Source organism: Numenius arquata, chromosome 14, assembly GCF_964106895.1.
Source record: "Numenius arquata chromosome 14, bNumArq3.hap1.1, whole genome shotgun sequence".
Lineage (NCBI taxonomy): Eukaryota > Metazoa > Chordata > Aves > Charadriiformes > Scolopacidae > Numenius > Numenius arquata.
This window is the reverse complement of record NC_133589.1, coordinates 4275603-4297170: the sequence shown is the minus strand read 5'-3', so window position 1 is coordinate 4297170 and position 21568 is coordinate 4275603. Positions and strand designations below refer to the sequence as shown.

General features: G+C 59.2%; 2 protein-coding genes across 4 annotated transcripts in view; one reads left to right on the top strand and one right to left on the bottom strand.

The window, feature by feature from the left end:
- RNF216 (ring finger protein 216) overlaps positions 1-5545 on the top strand; it is an 81944-nt gene extending 76399 nt beyond the window's left edge. Inside the window, exons 16-17 of the mRNA XM_074158329.1 lie at positions 1716-1785; positions 2437-5545. Of these exons, the coding sequence (XP_074014430.1) occupies positions 1716-1785; positions 2437-2756 (390 nt within the window). The 3' untranslated portion in view covers positions 2757-5545. The remainder of the gene's footprint in view (positions 1-1715; positions 1786-2436) is intronic.
- Positions 5546-8649: 3104 nt separating this feature from the next.
- On the bottom strand, positions 8650-19339 carry FSCN1 (fascin actin-bundling protein 1). 3 transcript variants are annotated; one of them, XM_074158532.1, is made up of 5 exons: positions 18492-19339; positions 11339-11495; positions 10727-10848; positions 10298-10465; positions 8650-10201 (listed from the first exon to the last, which is right to left on the bottom strand). In XM_074158532.1, the coding sequence occupies exons 1-5, from the start codon at positions 19312-19314 to the stop codon at positions 9999-10001; spliced, it is 1473 nt and encodes a 490-aa protein (XP_074014633.1). In that variant the 5' UTR covers positions 19315-19339; the 3' UTR covers positions 8650-9998. The 3 variants fall into 3 exon arrangements, with proteins under 3 accessions (XP_074014633.1, XP_074014632.1, XP_074014634.1); XM_074158531.1 differs by having other exon boundaries at positions 9999-10187; positions 10284-10465; positions 10643-10848; positions 18492-19314; XM_074158533.1 differs by having other exon boundaries at positions 9999-10187; positions 10284-10465; positions 18492-19314.
- Between the last annotated feature and the right edge of the window lie 2229 nt (positions 19340-21568).

Here is a 21568-nt window from a genome sequence, read left to right as displayed (position 1 = left end):
AGCAAGCTTCCCAGGCATTGCTGCTGGACACGTGCAGGACCGTGCGATTGGAATTGGGAAGCTGGCTAGACTTAAAATAATTCCAGCGTAGCTGCACACATGAAGCATATTTCCAATTTAGTCCCAGAGCACTCTTCGAAATAGAGGATATTTTCCACATTAGGAGTGTTCAGGAAGAACATTATGGGTTTTGGCAGTACTGGAATTAGGAGGAATAAAACAAAGCAGAGTCTTGCACGTTGTGGGGTACGTGGGGCTTGGGGTTTCTCTCCTGCCCCACCGTTAGTTCTTGCAGATGAAACGCTGAAGCAAAGCAGATGCTCCTTTGTCTGTAGGTGGACCCAGAGCGCCTGATGCAGGTGTGGTGTGTGTCATCCAGCAGCTCCTGTTCTTGGCCTTCTTCCCTAATAACTAACATCAAGAGTACACACACTGTCCAGGAGGCTCAGCTATTCCCATGTGTTTTCTGAAAGTGCCGGGTAGCGTTTCATCCCAGTGGATGTGAAGCAGCAGCAGATACAGCCCTGCAGAGACCAGGGAGGACCTCTGTGGCCGTCGCTGCACATATGGCCAGCAGAAGCATCTGCTGCCTGGCGCTAAAAGGGAGTTGTCTCTTTAGTTGTTCGGGGTGATGTTTATTACCCTGATAGATGTTGCATGCTGTGGTGCAGGGAGAAAACTAATTTTTCACAACCCTTCACGGGAGTTGATGCTGAAGCACAAATTGGGGTGATTCTCTGGTTTCGTGCCAGCGCTACCATTTCACTGAATTTTTTGGAGTTGGAAGGGACCATAAAGATCATCTAGTCCAACTCCCTTGCTGAAGCAGGATTGCCCAGAGCCTTGTGTAAAGCCTGATAGCTCCCTGGAGCCTATGGGCTGCCGGTGCCCGTGGCCATCCCTCCTGAAAAGCTTCTTCTCGCTTAGAGGTTGCATAGTCTTCTTCCAGGGCTTTGTCCATCATCCATCACACTCCCTTGATCTAGTAAAAGGTGGTATAAATGCCATCTCTCTAGATACCTGCGGCCACCTGAGGCTTCACTGCGTCGTTTCGTCTCGCTGCTCTTCCACTGGGTTGAGAAGACTGCAGATGAGAGGCAGAAGGGTGCTTTCAATTTCTGGTTTGTCCTTGGGCTCTTCTTGAGCAGCAGGTCTGAATAGTCTTGCTATAACCTCTAGACGGACATTAAAGAATCATATTGCGATTTATGCCCTCCTCAGAGTTACAGATAAGATCTAAATGGCCTCCTCGCAGCAGCGTTTAGCTACTAGAGCCAGGATTTAAGTTGTGTTAATTCCAGCTGTTGGGCCAAAAACTCTGGAAGTGCCAGCACAATGTAAATATTTAATAGGCTATTGCCATTTAAAAGATTAACGGCTCTCCAGCAGCTCTTCAGAGGGGCGGAGCTGGGTTGCAGTTCTCTGGTTTCCATCAAGTCAATGAATTTTAGCAGTGATCTCCCTGGAAAGCTGATCCGAGTCGTACTCCCTAGAGCGGCCGTGGTTCTGCGCAAGTTACTCCTGTTGCCATCTCCCATCGCAGCCTGGCTTTTGACTAACCCTAGGTCAACCCCAAATGACGAGGACAATTCAGCTGAATTTGACTTTTTATTCCCGTGCAAACACGTGGTGAAAAGAAAAGCAGCACTGAGAAATTAGAAGGTTGCTGCAGCAGGAATTAGCCCACTGATTCTTGGTCCTCCTATGATTTCTAGGAAGATGATGAGAAGATAATCCAGGAGATTCAGAAAGAGGCCGAAGAGGAGCAAAGGAAGAAAAATGGAGGTAAGACACAATGTGTACCTGTGCTTTGAGATCAGACTGGGGACGTCAGGAGAGCATAGGGTTCCCAGCTACTGACAAGGGTCTGGATTCATTGGATTCTTCCCATGGCTTGGTTGCTTCCAGGCTTCTCCATGCGTTGCTGTGCTGCACCAAGCATCACCCAGGTCTTGCTCCAGAGATCACCCGGTTCCTCCTGGTAACTGGTCTAGCTTTAAAGTGCTGTTACTTGCAGGCTTTAGCTGGGACTGTGAGGAGACACAAGGCTTGTGTCCAGCTCTCGCTTGGCGCTGGGTGTCGTGGATGCACAGACCTGTCTCCTCTCCGCTTGGCAAAGTAGTTGAAGGGCAGCATCACCTCTCTGCTTTGTGGTGGGGGGCACAGAGGCATGCAAGGGGCTGCCCCACACCCCTGCAAAAGGACACATTCCCCCTTTTTTGGTGTGGTATTGATGGAAGGAGCCAACCTGGAAAGCTAGTGCTGTGCCCCATGGCTCCTGGAGCGTGGAAGGGGAAGCAGTGATGCTGTAGAGAGCATGGTTAAGGAACGTGCTGGGGATGGAGGATGCTGATTGCAAATGTAAGACCATGGACCAAGTTGGGTGAGCATGTGGAGTGACCATTTCTTTTCTCTCCTCTCCTCCTCCCTCTGCAGAGAACAGCTTCAAGCGGATCGGCCCTCCTGCGGAAAAGCCCATGGAGAAAATCCAGAGAATTGAAGTCATCCCCAGACCTGTTCCTCAGAACCTCCATCAACCCCGGATGCCCCCTTACCCCTTCGTGCACCCTCCCTTCCCGCTCCCCCCTGTCCGACCCATTTTCAATAACATCCCCCTCAACATCGGTCCTATCCCTGCCCCCTACGTCCCCCCGTTGCCTAACATGAGGGTGAACTACGATTTTCCTCAGATCAACGTCCAGCTGGAGCACAACTTGCCTATGCACTTCGGCCCTCAGCCTCGACACCGGTTCTGACCTGGGTCAAACAGCACTTGGCGTAAAGTCGCTGCAGGGGAAAGCCACCCCCGTAACGTCACACACACATACACACCCCCAGCCCTCTGCCCCTCTCGGTTTAGCCAGCTGCAAGGGGACCTGCTCTGACTCAGTCCCTCCTGCGCTGCAGCCCTCTCTAGAGCTTCTCTGAACCTTTTGCAAACAAACATTGCAGCCCGTGCTGCCACAGGGCTCGGTGCTGCCTTTCCCAGGGGTCTCTCCCTACGTTGGGGCATCCAGATATTTTGATTTGACAAAGCCTGTTCAGGCAGCTGTTGGGAAGGAAAGTGAGACTTTGTGGAGCGTGGGGATGCAGCCGTTCCTCGGGGACTCTCCTGAAATCCTGCCTTCCTGCTGGCCAGAGCAGCTGCTGCACAGGCAAGTGAGTCCTGGGGGAAGGGAGGAGAGATTTGGCATCTGAATTAAGACCTTCAGGACCTGAGGCACGAGGCTGGGGTTCCTGTGTTCTCCAGCATCCCTGTAACATGCTGGCACCTCCCAGCAGAAAGAAATTGTTCCAAACAAGTAAATCTAGTGTTTTGAGCGTTTCTCACTGTGCAAATGGAGTGAGGGGATGCAGCAGCCATCTCGTTGCTGAGGTCTCTGTAGGGAAGTCCAAAACCATGTTTGGTCTCGGGGCTTTAGCAGGTAGCTGATGGCTCGGGCGCTCTGATCTTTGGCTGAACTGAGTTTGCCCCTTTTGAAGGGCTCAAGGTTGCGTTTGTTTTTTTTTTTTTCCCCCCAAGTGGGTGCCTTTGCTTTGCTGTTCTCATCCGACATCCCACGTTGCCCCCTGCTCCTGGCAGCACTCCTCAGACAGCTGCTAGAAGCATCAGAGACTCATTTGCACCCTTCTTTGCGACAACTGCTTGGGCAAATACCCAGTTGGATGCGTAGGCGGTGGTGTTTGGTGTGTGCTGTGGCAGAAAAATTAAGAAGTACCAGCGTGGCCGTGCCGGCAGAGAGCTGGGGGCCCCCTGAGCTGAGCCCCTCAAAACATCAGGCAGCTGGAGCCTTCTGCTGCAGGAAGCTGGCTGCTTCCGCGGCACTTAAACTCTGAAAAACATGTCTTTCAGCTTAATAGACTTTGGAAAAGCGTGTTTAAAAGGCCAGCATGAGTTTTGCTGGGCTTTTAGGAAGCAAGGATTTAGGAAAAGCAAAACTTCCTTGGAAAGAAGCAGGGGGTGGGGGTGTAGTTGCTGGGCTGCGGGAGGAGCGTTGGCACAGAGCCCTTTCCCCGCAGCCCTGGGCTGTGCTGTCTGGTGCCGGCCCCCTCTAGAAGAGAAAATGGTCGGAGAGGAAAAAAAAAAAAAAAAAATCCTCCTTCTGTAAACGCTGGGCTGGTTTTCGGCAGCCCAGTTGTGCTGCCGTTCCCTGAGTGGCTTGGTCTGGGCTGCATCCTCCTCCGTCCTGCTGGGAACCCACTCCGTGCACTTCTCCCTTTATTCCCCCCCGTATATGAGCATCTGGGTGTCTTTTGGTTTTATTTGGTTTCGGATAAAGCTCCCTGCTTCTGCCAGACCCTTGCTTGCGGCTCTCCATGACTGCTCTGGGCACAGCATCTCCTCAGGCGGGCAGTGGGATTCTCCTGGAGAGAGGCAGCCTCCTCCAGGGACAGCATCTTGTCCCCAGGAGGGATTCCCAGAGGTGACTTCCAACGCTTTTTGGAGCTGAGTCAGCAATTTCTTCACTCTTAGGCGTTGCCTATGGGTTGAACGTACCCTGTGGAGTGCTCTGTTCCAGCCCCTCACTGCCGAGCTCTCTCGAGCATTAATAGCCGGGTGCTATTCCCTTGCTGCTACCATTTGCTTTGTTTATTTTAATTTATTTCTGGAAGTAGTCTGGGGGCTGCAGGAGCGTGTCACTGGCTGCTCGGCTGGGTTTTAACCAGGTTTAAACCCTGCCTTGAACCAAGTGATTCCTGCAGTCGCCCAGGAGTAGGGTGTCCCAATGGATTGGGGAAGGACTGCGTTGGGAGAAAACGGACCCAGGTCAGAAGAAATGCAGTGGTTTCCCTGGACGGAAAGGGAATCCTGATGGTTTAATAGCCAAGATATTGGGCTCAAGGGCTGGCTTGGACAAGCCCTCCAGGCTTTCTATGGCACGTGCCTTTCTCCAGCAAGGGTGGTCATGGTTGTCCCCCAGTACCTGCTTGTGCAAAGGACCTGGGGGGGTCAGGCAGCCGGGACGCAGCTCAGCTGCTGGATTGGTGGCCCAAACTACAAAGGAAATGTGAATCGTCACACAACGCTCTGTGGCTGGGAGCACGAGCCAAAAACGATGGTCTAATCCCATCTTTTGGTGCGTGTCTAGAGATGCGGGGGGGGTCAGGAACTGTGCCTTGGCAGAGGGAAGTGCAGAGATGGAGCGAGAGGGATGGAGAAGTGTCAGGCAGAGTTGGCGAGGAGAGGTTGGTGTCTGTGGTCCATCTTCCTTAGGATGTGAGCGTCTTCTGCTGCTGTGGTGCAGTGGTGATGGTCCTGGAGGAGCCCAGTAGATGTAGGGGGAGAGGACCACTGTCCCCATGTCCCCTGCAAAACCGGGAGCTGATTTGTGTCCAAGAGAAGAGAAATCAGTGCTTGGCCTGTGATGGGGAGCAGCCCTGAGCGATGGGGCGCCACTGGGCTCTCGGTGCTGCCTCGCTCCCCGAGGAAATCCCCATTTCCCCAAAAACTACTCCAACCAAAACTACTCCCCACCAACCCCAGAGACCAACCCCAGCAGACCTCCAGGTGTGGTTTCTGATAGCGCTTGGGTCTCTGCTGATTTATTTTAAAAAGGAAAGAAAAAAAAACCCAAGGAAACTTACTGCACAACCACCAGAGCCGCCCGGGATCTCGTCTCCGGTGCCTGCATCCCGTTTTTCCGCCCCGCAGTCCCTGAAACCATTTGAAAGGGGAGAGGGAGGTTGCTGTGCCCAGGCTGCTCCCGTAACAGGTACTTCTCAATGGTTAATTGCAGTGTCCCATTTTACTTGCCTTAAAGGGTGGAGAGAGAAACTTAGTATTTGCACTTAGCAAAACATTATATTAAAAGAAAGAAACCCTGTAAAGATGTGCATGTTCTGCAACTTTGTATAACAATAGCTGCAAATAAATAGGTGGTTTATTAAAAAAAAAAAAAAAAAAAGGAGAAAAAAGGAAACAAAAAATATTTTTCTTTACCTTCTGGTAGTAAACTGTTCTAATATTCTGTGTGTAAAAAGTTTCCTGTATTATATTGTAATTTGAATTTTTTTTGTAAATAAATTTGTGCACTCTGGCCTTTACCTCTGGGCTTTCGTTACAGCCGAAGACGTTGTCCCTCCATCCCGGCTGGGGCTAGTGACGGGCGGGAGTGGGCAACGGGGAGGATCTCAGCCTGCGCCGGGGGAAACCGCTGCGAGCTGCCAGGCAAAAAAACTCATTTGACCCTCCTGGAAAAGCTTAACACGTTCCACATGTAAAAAGCAAAACTGGATGGGAGAGAAAATGGTTTCCAGTCGCTCCTTTAAATGGAAACCGGGATGCGTGGAGGGAAAGGATGGGGGGGCTTTTCCCCTCCTTGCAGGAGCGATGGAAATGCAGAATCCGGCCTTAAAAGCCAAAGGAAATGTGTGTTGGTGCCTGGGGGAGATGGGAAGGGTGAGGGTTCTCTGGAGCCCCTTCCCCACACGGGCACCCCCTTCCTGGGCTGGGTGTCACATCAGGGTGTCCCGGCCAGGTTTGCTCGTGCACGAGGGGATGTTGCTGGCGGGGGGGACAGGGGTTAAGCTGGTGGCCATCGGAGCTGCTCAGCGTTTCCTGCGCAGCCTTAATTTCTCCCTGTTTACAGAAAGGAATGAACATCCTTCCTCCGGCTGCCCCAGCTGCCTGGCTCAAACCCCTGTCTGAAGGTGAAGGTCCCTCCTGGTGATGTCCTCCCGCCGTCCCCCGCCCCGCGATGTGCTCTGCAGGGGCTGTGCAGCCCCCCCCTTTCCCAAATTTTGCTTCTAGCAAACCAGCTTTAGATTTTAAAAGCCAAACGGGAGCCCATTGGTGACCTGCAGGGACCGAGCTGGGCTGCGGGAGAGGGAGGGCAACGAAGGGGCTGGGGCTGCTCTGGGGGTGGGTGTGATGGAGGTGGCCCCCAGCCCCTCCGTGAGTCCGTGCTGCACCCTATCTTGGTAGCATCAATCCTGGGTGGGCTGGTTGAGTTTTGGGACTGGTTTTGGCTGTCTCAGGGGGGTGGGGGCACATCCCGGCTCCTCTGGCTGGGCTGGGCTGTGGCCGACGGGCTTCCCACCTCCTTCTTCTCCTTGGCTTTGGTCTTAATCTTCCCCTTTTCCATATCACCAAGCAGAGGAGGAGGGGGCTCATTGCTGACCCCCACTGTGCCATGCACCCAGAACCAGCACCCCATTGCTCTCCCCTCTCAGTGGGTGCCACCCCCTTGGGGTCATCATATGGGGGGGAAATCTCTGAGCCAGGGGGAGAAGGTGCAGCTCCATCGCAGCTCTGCCCGGCTGGAGGAGGACATGGCTTCACTCCTGGTTCCAAGGGCAGGAGAAGGTGGTTTGCAGTAGATGTTTTGCAGGAGGTGGTTTGCTGGTGCGTCTCCCCGACCCGTGCATCAGCCACCCGTCCCCAAAGACACCCGTGGGCTCGTTGGGGCTGCTCTGAGCATCTCGAGAGGTGACCTGACCTCCAGCCAGCTTCGGCTTCACTCCTGCTTGGTGGAGATGACCTGTTGCTCACCATTCCCTTCCCACCAACTGATCTGAGCCCTCCACAGCCAGGTCAAGCGTTGGGAAACAATTTGGCCCCCAAAGTCTCCCAACACCCCACACGCTCCACGCTCACACCTCATTAAAAGCCTCTTGCAGCCGCAGTCGCCCCGACAGACTACACGTCACCGCTCGTATCCGAATGCAGGTTTTATTTTTTATTCAACTTTCTCCATTTGAAGCTATTTTTTTTTTTTTAAGTTATACAAATGGCACTTACAAAAAAATAATAATAAAAAAAAAACCAAAACCAAACCCAAAAAAAACCCGAACAAATCCAAAACTTAAAATTTTCGGAGTGAGATGTTTTCAGAGAGTCACGACACCCGATAAGAGGAGACAGGAGAGGTGTTGACCTAGTGTCACACGGAAGAAGCCGGAGCGGGAGTTACATGGTTGGAACTGCGACGGGGGACAAGAAGGAGGTGACACGGGTAGCGGGGGGTAGGAAGGGAGGGGGGCGGGGGGTGAAGGCCAGCGAAAAGTGTGGGCCAAGTCACAGGGTCACTTAGGGCTTCATCAAGACACTGGGTCCTTCGAGGGGCATCGTGGTCCCCGGGCGGGCGCCTGGATGTGAGCGCAGAAGCCGAGGTAGAGTCCCAGCCGGGATCCCCTGTGCCGGCGAGGGACCCCGGCCCGGGGTTGTCCCCCCCTGGCAGGGGACGGGGAGGGGTCGCTCACTCTCCCAAGCTGAGAGTTTAGCACCAAGCTCCTATGGAGGGTCGTCCCTCCACATGGCTTTAAGGCTGACAAGCCTCCGGCCATAGGGACCGGCCCCGGTTTGGCACGGCAGCGATGCCGCAAGCACCCTTGGTGTGGGGTGAGGGGGGGGACACCAGCGCTCCCTCCCTCCCCGGAGGGGAAAAGGCTCCTCGGTGTTTGCAGGGAGCAAATACCAGCCCCGGGAAGGCCCCAAAGGATAAAGTGCCTTTCAACACCCTAAAGAACACGTCAGCATCACCCGTTACGAACAGCGTTACACTCTAATGCAGACCTAGTACAGACAACAGCTGGTAACACAGTGCCATGGAGAGCATATATAAATAGAGACTAACAAAAATACTGTTTTGGTCTTTTTTTTTTTTTCTCTTCTTTTTTTTTTTTTCTTTTTTTTTTTTTTTTCCAGTAGGGTTGCGATGGCGTGAGAGCCGAGCCCAGGTGCCCCCCGGGGGCGGCGGGACCAGGAGCTGCCCTGCTCGGGGGGAGCCCGCGGGAACGGGCGCTTCCTAATTCAGCGTTAGGTGTGCGGTGATTCGCATCACCGTTCCAGTATTTTGTGAGGAAAAAAAAAAAAAAAAACCCAAAAAACCCAAGAAAACCCCAAAGGTACTGAGCAAATACCACTGTGCAAAGTTTGCTAAGGAACTTTTTCTAATTCTGTAAACCAAAATCTGCAGTTTATGCTTCCAGCCAGCGCCCGGGGGAGGTTGCTTCAGCCAGCCGGGCTCCTGCGGGGACAACAGCCCGCTGGTGCTGGGGGTGGGCTGGATGAAACCCCTCACCTGGCACGGGCTTGCTCTGTGTGTCCCCCACATCCCCCCCACACCACCCCCTCCCAGGCACAGCAGCAGGACCAGCCTTGGGGCAGGACCCACCGCTGTGGTCTAGGATGCTCCTCCAGAGCCAGAAGCACCGGGAGGGAGAGAGGGACACAAGGAGCGCTGAGGCTCCATGAGATGAAAGGCTGAGGCTTTCCAGACGGGATCACCCTAAAAAAAAAATCATTTCCAGGTGCATGGTGAGGAGGAGGGGGGTTGGGTTGGCTTGCTGGCCCTTCTGCGGGGACACGTGCTGGCACACGCCAGCCCCGTCCCCAGGGATGCTGTGATATGTAAGGTCACCTCTTACGGCTCGGCTGGGGATGATTCCCGCCCCGAAAGCCAAGAGGGGAGAGAAGCTGCTGTGGGGGGAAGCCGGGGGGAGCCGGCTGAGCCCAGCACCATCGCTCTGCCCCTGGTGGGAGCGGGGCGGGATGGGACGGGTGCTCCGGGGGACACTGGCAGCACAGAGCCAGGCGGTGCCAGCGCTGATATGGCAGAAGCGAGCACAGAGGTGATCTTATTCCCTTTTTTTTTTTTTTTTTTTTTTTTCTTTCAATCAAAGAGAGGAAAATAAACTACCTAAGGTGATGCTGGGGGCCGGGAGGGGGGTACAGCGGTTTCCAAGCCCAGCAAACCTGGAGGGATGTTGGGGGGGGGTGTGGGGAGGGGGCGCGGAATGAAGGATAGAGACAGACCCCTCTACAAAGCTATGGGCAGGCTGCCCCACCACTTTTCCAGTTCTTACAGAGATCTATGGAGACCCACCTCCCACGTAACGCACCAACTCTACGGCGGGAGGGAAGGGCAAGCCAGTCTGAAAATCCTTTTACGGAGAGGAGAAACAAAACCCAAAAGAAAAAAAGGAAAAAAAAAAAAAAAAAAAAAGGACGGAGGAAGGGAAAGAAAAGTTGGCAACGGGAGGTACGCTAAAGTGCATTAATATTCCCAGAGAGTGGAGGCGTCAATGGTGTCGGCGGAGGCCTTGAGGACCCCGGCATGGTCGCCCTTCAGGTATTTGCCATTGATTTTGATAGCCACTTTGTTATAGTCGCAGAACTCAAAAAAGAAGTCCACGGGGGTGTCGCTGCTGCTGGTGACGGACGACTCGCTCCCCACCATCCAGTACTTCCCGGTGGCATCTGCAGGCAGAGGGGACAAGGTGGCCTGGTGAGCCACCACGGGGACCCCAATGGTCATCAGCCTCCCCCAGCCCCTACCCACCCCTGGGGACTCACCCTTGATGTTGTAGGCTCCGTCGTTGAACTCCAGCTGGAAGACATCGTAGGAGGAGCGGTTGGAGTCCAGGGTACCGGTCACCTTCCGGCAGCCGATGAAGCCGTGCTCGCCACGGAGGACGATGATGGGCCTGTTGATCAGCTTCATCACGAAATGCTCCGTCTCACCTGTGCCGGAGGGGAGAGGGGGCCATGAGAGTGGCCGGGGGGGGACGCAGAGCCTGGACCCCGTGGTTGACAGGCAGCAGTAAGGAGGGTGGGCTGTGCCCCCCACCCATTGCTCACCCACCCCATCTGTCCCCCCATCTCCCAGCACCTGAAACGGTCATTAAGGAAACTTATTGCCTGCATCACTTAGAAGAGGAGCCTGGATGAGGACCGTCCCCTGCCACCCCAGTGAGGGGTGGGGGTCCCTAGGGGGTCCCTTACCCGCTGTCTCCATGGAGGCTGCTAGCTGCCCGTTCTTCTTCGCCGTCACGTACTTGCCGTTGGCAGCTTTCAGGGTGATGCGCTTGTCGCACCACTCGATGTCGAAATAGCAGCTCGCGTTCCTGCGGGGGCAGAGAGGACGGTCAGCAGGATGAGACGGATGGGGACCCTGCCGGTGCCACCCCGCCAGCTCGGAAAGGGCCACAGCTGGATCAGGAAACCCTGATTTGATCCTTTTTTTGCGGGATGAGCCACGTCGTGGTGGCAGTCCCGATGGGAAGCCCTCGCCCCGCAGGCAGGAGGCCAAATGTCACACTTTTGGGGTTTCTGCCTGGCTCTCGGCTAACGTCGGGCTGAACTGCAGGGAAAAGCATTTCCACAGCCCCAGCTGCTCGGGAAGGGTTATGCAGCCCAAGGGACTTCCCGAGCACCATGGGCAGCAAGCCCCGACACAGCCACAGCTCCGGGAAATTCACTGCCTTTACTGGGAAGCGTTTCAGGGGGAGCGCCTCAGCTGGAAAATCCCCTCTGGATTCCCCTGGGAGATGCAGAGGGACCCTCAAAGCCCAGGCACGGCTCCAAGCCACCAGGGATGGGGGGGGGGACACTCACTTTGTGGAGGCAGTGGACTGGATGCCCCCGTTGGAGGTGAGGGTCCAGTACTTCCCAGTGTAGGTCCTGAAGGCGCATTTCTTGGTATCCTTGTTGATCTCCAGCTGGTAGGTCTCCTGGTCACCCTCCTCGTCTTGGTTGGCCGAGAGGTCCATCCCTGCCAGGCAGAGGTAGATGGAGGTGGGGGGCACCGGGGTGGACCCCAACCTACCTCCAGTGGGTCTGGGTGTGGGGGAAGCCCAGGTAACCCAAAACTGAGAGGGGCTCCCACTTCCCTGGGTGAGCTTTGGTGACTCCCGAATCTCTCCCACGCATCTCCCCTCTGGCATTTTGGGTTCAAATCCAGGTTTTCGTTTGGCTACTCAACTGTTAAGGCCATAAACGAGGGCTGGGCTGAGCCGAGGCAGGCACGAGCCAGAGCTCAGGGCTCTCCATCTCCATCACCATCAAGCACCAAGCGAAAAAAACAACTTTGATATTTCATAAGGAAAAGGGCCGTAGTTCTTTTCCCCGGAGGTGACAGCCAGGTTATTCAATCCATTAGCCGAGGCTGCCGCACCACCTATGAATCCCCGGCTCCTGGCATGTTTAAGGACCGTGGCACCGTTTTTCATCATAAATTGTCACGGCCCATTGGGGCGGCGAGGCTCGCAGGGAGAGGAGGCTCAGAAAAGCCCTGGGGCAGCCAAGCCCTTCCCTGGCTCCCAAAAAAACGTCGGCACCAGCCCATCCCCTGGCTCTGCCAGCCAGGGTGACCCGTCCCTGTACCAAAGGGACATCGCTGTGGCCACGACCTGGCAGCTGATGGCCATTCCCATCCTGGGCACCAGCCTTGGAGGGGGATGCAGCCAGCCTGGGGGCCACCAGCCACAGTCCCGGGGCCACCATCACCCCCCCGCCCCAGGCCACGTGCACATCCACCCACAGGCACTGGGCCCAAGCAAACGTGCTTAGTCAGGGCTAGTGGGGCCAAACCCTCTCCAGAGCTCTCCAGCTTGGTGGATTTCTGCCTAAAAATACTTCTGGGATGCGAGTCACAAGCCGTAGCCTGGAGCCAAAGCAAAGCGGCCGAGCTGCCGTGGCGGGTTTCGGGGAAGGAGCTGGGATGCGATGGATGCTCAGCCCCGCTCCTCCCTGCCTGCGTACAGCCACGATGGGCAGAGACGGGCCCCAGTACCACCAGTGGGGCACGGGTCTGTAACCAGTGAGATCAGCCCAGACTGGGGTTTAATAGAGCTGGATGATGAACTTTTCGGAGCAGAAAGCACCCGCGTCCCTCCCCTGCTGCAGGAGTGCTACAGGCTGAAGTCCAACCATGCACCCAGTCCTGGAAAGGACACAAAGCGTGTGTGCAACCTTTCTGCCCAAATCTGCCTCTTCCTGGAGACAAGAGCCTGCTCGTGGGGCTGGCAACGTGCTCACCCCATGCACCTCCACGGTACGTTGCCTCCCGGCTTCTCAGCTGCTGGGATTTCAAGCATGGTTGCTGGGAGGGTTTCAAGGACTGCAGCCTTGGTGGCTTTTCTGCACTGAAAAGCCACCAGCAAGTCCCACCAGCTGCACCCACCTGGGGAGGGACCATCTGGAACAGGTTGCCCAGAGAAGCTGTGGCTGCCCCATCCCTGGAGATGTTCAAGGTCAGGCTGGATGGGGCTTTGAGCAACCTGGTCTGGTGGGAGGTGTCCCTGCCCAGGGCAGGGGGGCTGGAACTGGGTGATCTTCAAGGTCCCTTCCAACCCAACCCATTCTAGGATTCTATGATCTACCTTCACACACCAGCTATCGGCCTCAGAAATGGAGATGCCTTCCCCCAGTTGAGGCAGACACAGCTACCTGGTGGCTTCCCATCGCCCCATCTGCATCTCCACCCAGGCTTCCACATCCCGTGGTCCCCGGGGAGCAGCCTCTGCTTTGCATATCAGTCTCTCACCCCTCCCAAAGGGATTAGGCTTTGAAGGCTTTGCTTTGTTGTCTGTAATCTTATCTCCCACGCCCAAACTGTCCTGTTCACAGCATCCCCTCTCCCACCAGGCATCCTCTGGCACCTTCTGCAGCTCCTGATGGACACGCAGCCACCCCCCACCCCGGTGTTTTGCTCCCCGGGGTATTTGGGGTGGACTGGGAGGCAGAGGGGGGCTGCATGGCAACCAACCCCATCCCCAGTGGCCAAGCCCTAGGCTCCTGTGGTTGCCCCACTCTCGCTGCCTCCCAGGGCTGCCGGGGGCTGAGCCAGCGGCTGGTGGAAACATTTGGTTTTGATTTTGCCCCCCTGCCAGGAAAGCAGCGCGGCAGCCGGCTGCTCCATTCCTCCCCCCCGAGAGCCGTACAACTGCCTGCTCTCCGGAGCCGAGCGAGAGATGGGGGGACGAGGGGCTCTGCGGGGGCTCTCTCCTCCAGAGAACCCCACCACAGAGCACTGCGAACCCACCGCCCCCCCCCACCTCCCCACCATCCAATTCCCCACCCTCTGGCCATTACGGGGAGGTTTGGCTTTCTCTAGTGCCTCGCAGGCCCCGGCGGCAGGAGGGTCTCCCACCGCCCCCCTCCCCGAAAGCGGGGCTGGGTTGGGTTACACCGACTCAGCAGAAAGGAATGCAATTAGGGCTGGGGCAGAAGGAGGCTTCAAAGGGCTGTAACTGAGCCTGAGCAGGAGGTTTTGGGGGGGTGGGGGGGGTGTCAGAGCCGGGCGGGTTGGGGGAAAGCATGGGCTGAGAGGTGGTAGGACCATGGCAGGTCCAAGAGAGATGTCCCTGTGTCCCCACGGGGGAGGACAGATGCTGTCCCTCCAGCCACCCCCTGCCACCACCCCTGCTTGCTGCAGCCCAGGGCTGTGGCAGGGAGCCGGCATCTCCCGCAGCGCCCGGCCGAGCCGCTGCCGCTCCAATCACGCTTTAATTACCGCTCTTGGTAAATTTACAGTCTGGAGCCGGCGTGACTCTGCCTGACCTTGATGAAGCTGTTAATTACAGCTGGAGGCGGGAGGGGGGAGGGGGGAAGGCGTGTCTGTGCCCCCCAAAATTCCCCGCAGCCGATGGCCTCCGGCTCTGTCTGCAACACGGGTTTGCTACGGGGGTCTTGGGGATGATGCAGAGGCTGGAGATGGGATCTGGGGGGGGCTGAGGTGTCTGTCCCCCCTTCCTAACGCTGCCCCCCCCCCCCCCCCCCCAAGAAAGCCCCTGGGCTGGAAGCCCCTGGATAGGAGAGCTGGGGAAGGGTGATGGGGAGGAGATCCAGCACTGGAGCAGGAATGGGCTTCCCAGGTCCTCGGCTGCCGAGGTTTCCAGCCACTGCCAACCCCTTGGGTTTGGGGGATCGATGCCCCAGCCCTCGCTGCCCTCCAGCCCAGGACAGTGGAGGCACACGGAGGCCCATGGCCATCCCAGAGCATCCAGATGCCTTCCCACACCTCCCAAAGGGACAAGCTTCTCCCTCTAAAGGGGCTGTGGCCATGCCACGAGGGGCCACAGACCCAGCACGGGGGGCATTTACAGCATGGCAAAAGCCTTTCCCCCCTACATTAAGTTCATGCAGAGGGTGTCCTATGACCCATCTTGGGGTGCCAGTGAGACCCCAGGGGAGACACGCTCCATGGAGGAGGCCAGGAGCCTGGAGGACCATGGCCAACTGGTGGGATGAGCCGGCTGGAGCAGCCCCCATGCCCTGACCCACGGGGAGGGGGGGGCAGACCCACACATGAGGAGCTGCCTGTGCAGGGGCTCTGCCCCCTGCCTTTCCACAGCTGGAGCCGTCAGGGCCCGCAGGCAGCTGCCATCCCTGCCCAGCACCGGGAGCAGATGACAGGCTGCACCTTCCCCATCCCCCAACTCCCCGAAGGCCAAGAGGCTCCAGTCCAAAAAAAAACCAACCCCACAATTATGCCTGAAAAACCCGAGCCCGCCTCCCTCCGAGGGAGCGCCGGCAGCACCCCACAAAGCCCCCGAGCCCTCGTGGGCGGCAGGGCAGGATTTCAGGTCCTCGTGCCCCAGCAGCCGGGGGGGCTGCACCCAGCTCTGCCCATGTGGGTCAGATCCACCCTCCCTGCAGGGCTCTGGCACCCTGCACCCCACGCCGCAGCCGCACACGCGCCCCAAGACTCGTCTTGTCCCCTCCCTGCCCTTCAGATGGGTTTATACTGCACCCACAAATAAATCCGAGCATGTTTTTGTCTAAAAGCAACAGCCTGGAGCTGTGCAGCACCTCTGCTGGGGGGGGGGGGGTACAGCTCGGCAAGGGGATCACAGATGGGGGTGAAACACAGATTTCCTGGAAAACCCTTCCCTATGGATTTCCTGTGGCTTCGTGGTATCCCCCAAGTGCCAACATGCCACTTGGCATCTCCGGATGAAAACCTGTGGGCGAGCCCACATGCTCCCAGCCGTGCCCCCCCCCCACCCCAGAGCTGCATCTCCCCACCTCACTGCGGCACCAACATGAGGCCGGAGGGCAAACTGGCCACGACTGCTGCCGGCACCAACCCATCCCTTGCTGGAGGCAGGGGGTGGTCCTTGCTCCGGAGCAGAGCTCCCCATCGCCAACCCGGCATGCCCAGGCGCACCCCCATCGCTGCATTTCTGGCTCGCCCCCCCCCTCCCTGGACCCCTCTTCCCAAAATGCCTCGCTCCCAGTCAGCCCATCCTCTCCCCCCATCCCGGTGGGGGAGGCAGGCAGCACACCTCGGCTGGGCGGGGGGCTGGCAAGGGCCCAGCAGAGCGGGGAGGACGCCAGCGCTCTGCCCCCGGGACCCTCACGCCCACAAAGGGCCCTTTGTTGCCGCAGCCGGGGCTAGAAAGGAGCCATTGAGCCGGGGAGGAGGCTGCTTTCTGCCGGCAGCACCCCCACTCCGCTCTGTTTGGAGGTGTAATGGGGAGATGGGGGCTCTCACGGAGCCCAGGGCTCCCCAGGGACCCCATTCTGCACTGGAGGCAGGGGAGAGGTGCCAGGGCCAGTCCCAGCTGGGGACAGGGCTGGCACCCACCTCATGTCTCATGTGGTTCCCCGGGATTGTTGGAGTGGTGGTCCCCAGTGCCCTGCGCGCAGGGATCGGCGACGCTGGCCATCCCAGGGACAGGCAGGAGGCTCTAAGCCAGGAGCTGACTCGGCACTCGTGGGACAGTGCTGTCCCCAAGGATGGACCAGCTCCAGCTCCAGGCCAGGGGAGCCACAAAAGCCCCGTGGCCCCAGCCCTGCTCCCCTCATGGGATTGGGAAGGGACAGCAGCCATCCCCGCTCCCTCCCCAACTCCATGCGGGAACGAGCTGCTTTTTCCCATGAGCCGCAGCCACTCCCTGCCCACATCCCGCATCCCACATCCCGCATCCCTGGCAGCCTCCGGCGCGGCGTTATCAGCTCGGCGGGGGGAAAGGGCTGTCTGGCTGCAACCGCTTCCTCCGGCGGCTGTTTTTTTTCGGCTGCCTTCTCGGTTAACCTTGGGACAAGGCCCTTTCCCGATGGGAGAAGGGAGGGCAGGCGAGCCCCGCAGAGAGGCAGCCCCCGGGCTCTCCCCGCTGCCGGGCAGGAGAAACTGGGTGGAAATGGCTTCTCCGGCCAAAACGGACTGAAGCGAGGATGTACAGCCCCAGCACATCCCTCCCCGCCGTGTTTAGCTTGGAAAGGGGCCGGGCACAGCCCAGAGCCCCCTGTTGCTGGGGAGATTTGTGCTCCCCCCCTCCCTCCATACTCCCCTCCTCTCCATCCCCAATCACACAAAGCCGGCGGGTCCGCCAGCAGCGCTCCCACCCGCACCGTGGGGTCCCCCCACCACCGCCACCGCCCCATCCCGGCACATCTCCCCCCACATCTGGTTTTCCCATCTCCGGTGACAAAGGGCTGCAGCAGCCCTTCCCCCACGGCGCTGCGGCAGCCTCCCGCCATCACCATCCTCCTCCTTCCCCCCCACCTCCCCCTTCCCCCCCAAACCCCTGCGCCTGGGCAAATAGTCCCCACTGCCCATCTTTGCAGGCATTATGATTTTATTTTTAATTTAAGGGGCCGCTCTGCAGCAAGGGATTTGCTCTTGGGAAGGAGAAAGGCAGCGAGCTCCCTGCAAGGAGCTGCCCAGGCACGGATGGGGGGGGTTAAGCTGTAACCTTGAAATATTATATATACACAGAAAATAAAAGAAGAATTCCCCACTGCTTGTTCCTCCGGGCATCGCAGCAGCCAGACATGCTCGCACCCATCCCGCCCCGGCGTGTGCCGGCCTGACTTGGCGACGAGCCCCGGGGCTCCCACGCCAGCCTGGGGGGGTGCTGCACCCCCAGCATCACCCTGCCTGCAGAGTGGGGGGACCCCCCCCGGTCTCCAGCAAGCACCCCTCAAACGGGGGGTGGGTGGGATGCAGGCTGGGTGCTGGGAGAAGGACGGGTGGCCCATGTGCCCAGGGAGCTGCGCTGGTTGGCGGCGGTGGGGGGGGAACCCAATGGCTCAGCGATGCTTGGAGAAGGGGGGAGTTTGGTGGAGGCTTTGTTGGGTGAACAATGGGCTTCGCAGGTAGGAAGGCGACAAATGGCAGCCCTGCCTCTTTCATGGCAAGGGAAGACCCCCATCCACCTCCCCACAATGTCATGTGTCCCCCCCCGTCCATCCCTGCACCCCAAGGCAGGCCCCTCGCCATTCCTCCCCCACCCTGTGGAGGCGATGCTGGAGGGATGGGGGCCCCCAAGTAAGCGATGCTTCAGGGATGGGGGGTGTTGGAGGGATGGGGGCCCCCAGGCAGGTGATGCTGGAGGGGGAAGGGAGAGGGATGTGGGAGGGGTGCGGGGGGACGATGATGGAAGGACTGGGGGATGGACCGTGGGCAGCCATGCTGGAGGGGTGCAGGGGGGTGCCCTGGGGAGATGGTGACTTCAGGGGAGGGGTGTAGTGAAGAGGGCCTCAAGGAGGGGGGAGAGACACTGAAGAGGTGATGGCAGAGGGGTGCAGGGGGTCACCCTGCGGGGCTGCTGCTGCAGGGAGGCAGGGGATGCTGGAGGGACCTGAGGGGGCTGCCGGGGGGGCAGTGCTGCAGGGGGCCACTCGAGGGTAGCGATCCTGGAGGGATGCAGGGGATGCAGAGGAGGTGATGCAGGGGGGGCAGCTCGGGGCGGGCGATGCCCGAGGGGCTTAGGGGCGGCCGAGGTGCGTCGTGTGTGTGCGTCCCCCTATCCCCTCCTACCTTGCCGGGTGGAGACATTCCTGTCGTTGCCGGCTCGGAGCACGACCTGCGGGCAGCTCTGCTCCAGGGCGAAGAGCTCGTCCTTGCCCACCTTGGCGCTCTTGCCCGCCTTGAGGGTGCCGCTGGGTCCCGAGGGGGCGAGGTAGCGACCCTCCCCGTCGCGAAAGGCCACCTTCCCGCAGCGAAACTCGAGGGTGAAGGCGGTGCCGGGTTCGGCGGCGGGGACCAGGCGACCGTCGCAGCGCAGCAGGCGGTGGTCGCAGCTCTGCAGGCTGTAACGCTGGTCCACGAAGAGGAGGGTGATGAGGGCATCCACCCCCCACGGCACGTCGCGGTCCACGGCCAGCTCGTCGCGGCGGGGTCCCAGGTGGGCGTAGCGCTTGCGGGCCAGGCTGTAGAGGTTGGCCTGGGGATGCATGGCCAGGTGGACGCTCCATTTCTCGGTGGCCGAGACGGCGGGGGCGAAGCAGGAGAGCCGGTCCTCGGTGCCGCCGAAGAAGCGGCGGTGGGGCTCGGACTGCAGCGACCAGCGCCCGTCGCCGTGAGCCACCACCAAGAAGCGACAGTCGGGACCCGGCTCTTCGCTGTCGCAGCTCACCCGGCCGTCCTTGTCGGCCGCCAGGTACCGGCCCAGGTGGCTTTTGAGCAGCACGGCGCTGGAGTCCTCCCCGTCCTGCTCCAGCGTCCAGATCTGCTTCTTCTTCATGCTGGCGGCCGAGGCGTTCACCTTGAACCCGAAAGCCTCCGCCGTCAGGTACTTGTTGCTGCAGTTGATGAGCCCGAACTGGATCTGCACCGGCTCCGCCGTCCCGTTCGCCGTCATCCTGCCGCCGCCGCCACCGACCGCCGCTGCCGCCGCGACCGCCCCGACGCCGCCTTTATACCGCCGCTGCCGCCGCGGCGCCGCCCCCTCCATCCCCCCCCCCCCCCCCCCGCGCCTGCCGGGGCCGCCCCCCCCCTCGCCGAGACCCCCACCCGCCCCCTCCGGCCGCCCCAGCCTCCGCCGCTGCACCCCCGCCGCCCCCCGCACCGCCACGGAGCCCCGCGGGGGGGGGGCCGGACCCCTCCCGGGGCAGCAAGAAGAGACCCCTTGAATTGCAGGGGACACACACACACACACACACCCCATTGCAAGTCCCCACTGCATTGCAAGGCTTTTCCCTGTATTACAAAAGCCCCCTTGAATTGTTGAACATCACCCGCACCCCCCCATCCTGCGAGACCCCCGCTGCACGGCGAGACCCCTCCCTGCATTGCAAGAGCCCCATTGAATTGCAGGACCCACACACACATCGTGAGACCCCCACTGCGTGGCGAGTCCCCTCCCTGCATCGCAAGGCCACTCCCCCACACACTGCAAGAACCCCTCTGCATTGCAAGAACCCCCCCACGTTGCAAGACCCCTCCCCTGCCATGGAAGACACCCCCTCCCCATTTCAAGACTCCTCTCTGCCTTGCAAAAACCCTTGGCGCTGCCTTGCAAGAGCCCCCTGGAACCACAGGACACTCCCTCCCCTTGCAAGAACACCCCCTGTGTGGCAAGACCTACCCCCACATTGCAAGACCCTCCATGCATTTCAGTATTCCGCCCCCCCCCATGATAAGACCACTCCCTGCATTGCAAGACGTCCCCTTGAACCCTTCTGCATTCCAAGAATCCCATCGCAAGACCCCCTCCCATAGTAAGACTCCTCCTACGTTGCTGGACACCCCCCACCCCCCCGTTGGCCAGGCTGCAGGACAGATGGGGAAAAGGGTGAAAGAAAGATGCCATGGCCCCCCCCTGCCACCTCCGAGCCACCCCAGCACCCAGTGCCAGGCACCAGTGTGGCTGGAGCATCCGGGCCCTGGGGAATCCCAATATCCCCAGCAAAACCAGAAGCAAAACATGGGCCTTCCTGTGCAAGGTCGGGGCCTGGCGGGGTGGGGGGGGGGGGAAGGATTTTGAGGTAATTTCTCAGGATGTGGGTGAGCAGCGTTGCTGGTGGCACGTACGGCAGGGCTGACCCCGGGAAGGGACACAGCCTGGGTGCAGTTGTGAGCTGCCTGCGCTGCCCAGGGGTACTGCCCGCTGCCCCTTGGGGACAAAGACACTTCCCGTGTGGAAATGGACACAGATAAAGAAGAGCGTGGCTGGGGTGGCAGATTTGAAGCCCCCCCCGGCTGCTTGCAGGGGGGGAGACGGCTGGGGGAAAATGAGCTGTGTGCTGGGGAAATGTACAGAAACAGAAAATCAGAGGAAGCAGGATAAGAGGGAGGGACACAGGGGATGGTTTTCAGGCGGATCAGGAGGGAGCTGAAATGCCTGCTCCCCCCCAGCCCCCCCCACCCCCGAAGCAGGACAAGGGAAGGGCTGGAGCGTGGGCACGGGTGGGACAGCGGGTGGGACAGCGTGCACTCAGGGCTTGGCTGGCACAAAGGCTTTCCCCAGGCTCATCCCCTGCCCGGGGGCAAGACCTCATCCAGCCCCCATTTCCCCCCACCCCCAGCCATCCAGGCTCCACTGGTTCTGCACTGGCCGTACTGGTTAGAGCCCCTGTTCCACCTCCGGGCTGCCCCACAACCACCCTCCCCTGCCACGGGGGGGGGGGTGCCGAGGGCACAACCACCCCCGGGGTGAACCTGCCAGTCCCGGATGGGGGTTTGTTTTCCCGGCTGCCTCGGCCAGACCTGCTCGGTGCCGGGGGGAACGGATTCCTGCCCCCCCCAGCGCCAACGAGGCAGATCCAGGTTTTTCTGGCAAAGCCCTTTTCCTCCTCACCCCATCCCTCACCCCATGGCGTTAGGACCCGGCCACGAGGCCGAGCAGCTTCCCAGGCCCACAGCTGCCGGGATCTGCCTTCTCCTGCCGCAGCGGGCAGATGGTGGCGAGGCTGAGAAAGAAACGGCTTTTCAGCTCGACGACTATGACAATAACAACAACAGCAAAAAAAAAAAAAAAAAATAGCAATTATGCAGGGGAAAAAAACCACAGCCCAACAACCCAGCCTGTTTTCTCCCCGCCGGCCAGCAGCGCGGCGTGGATGGCTGGCACTGCCTGGCTCGGCAGGATCTGCCCTCGCCGAGTGGGCAGCCTG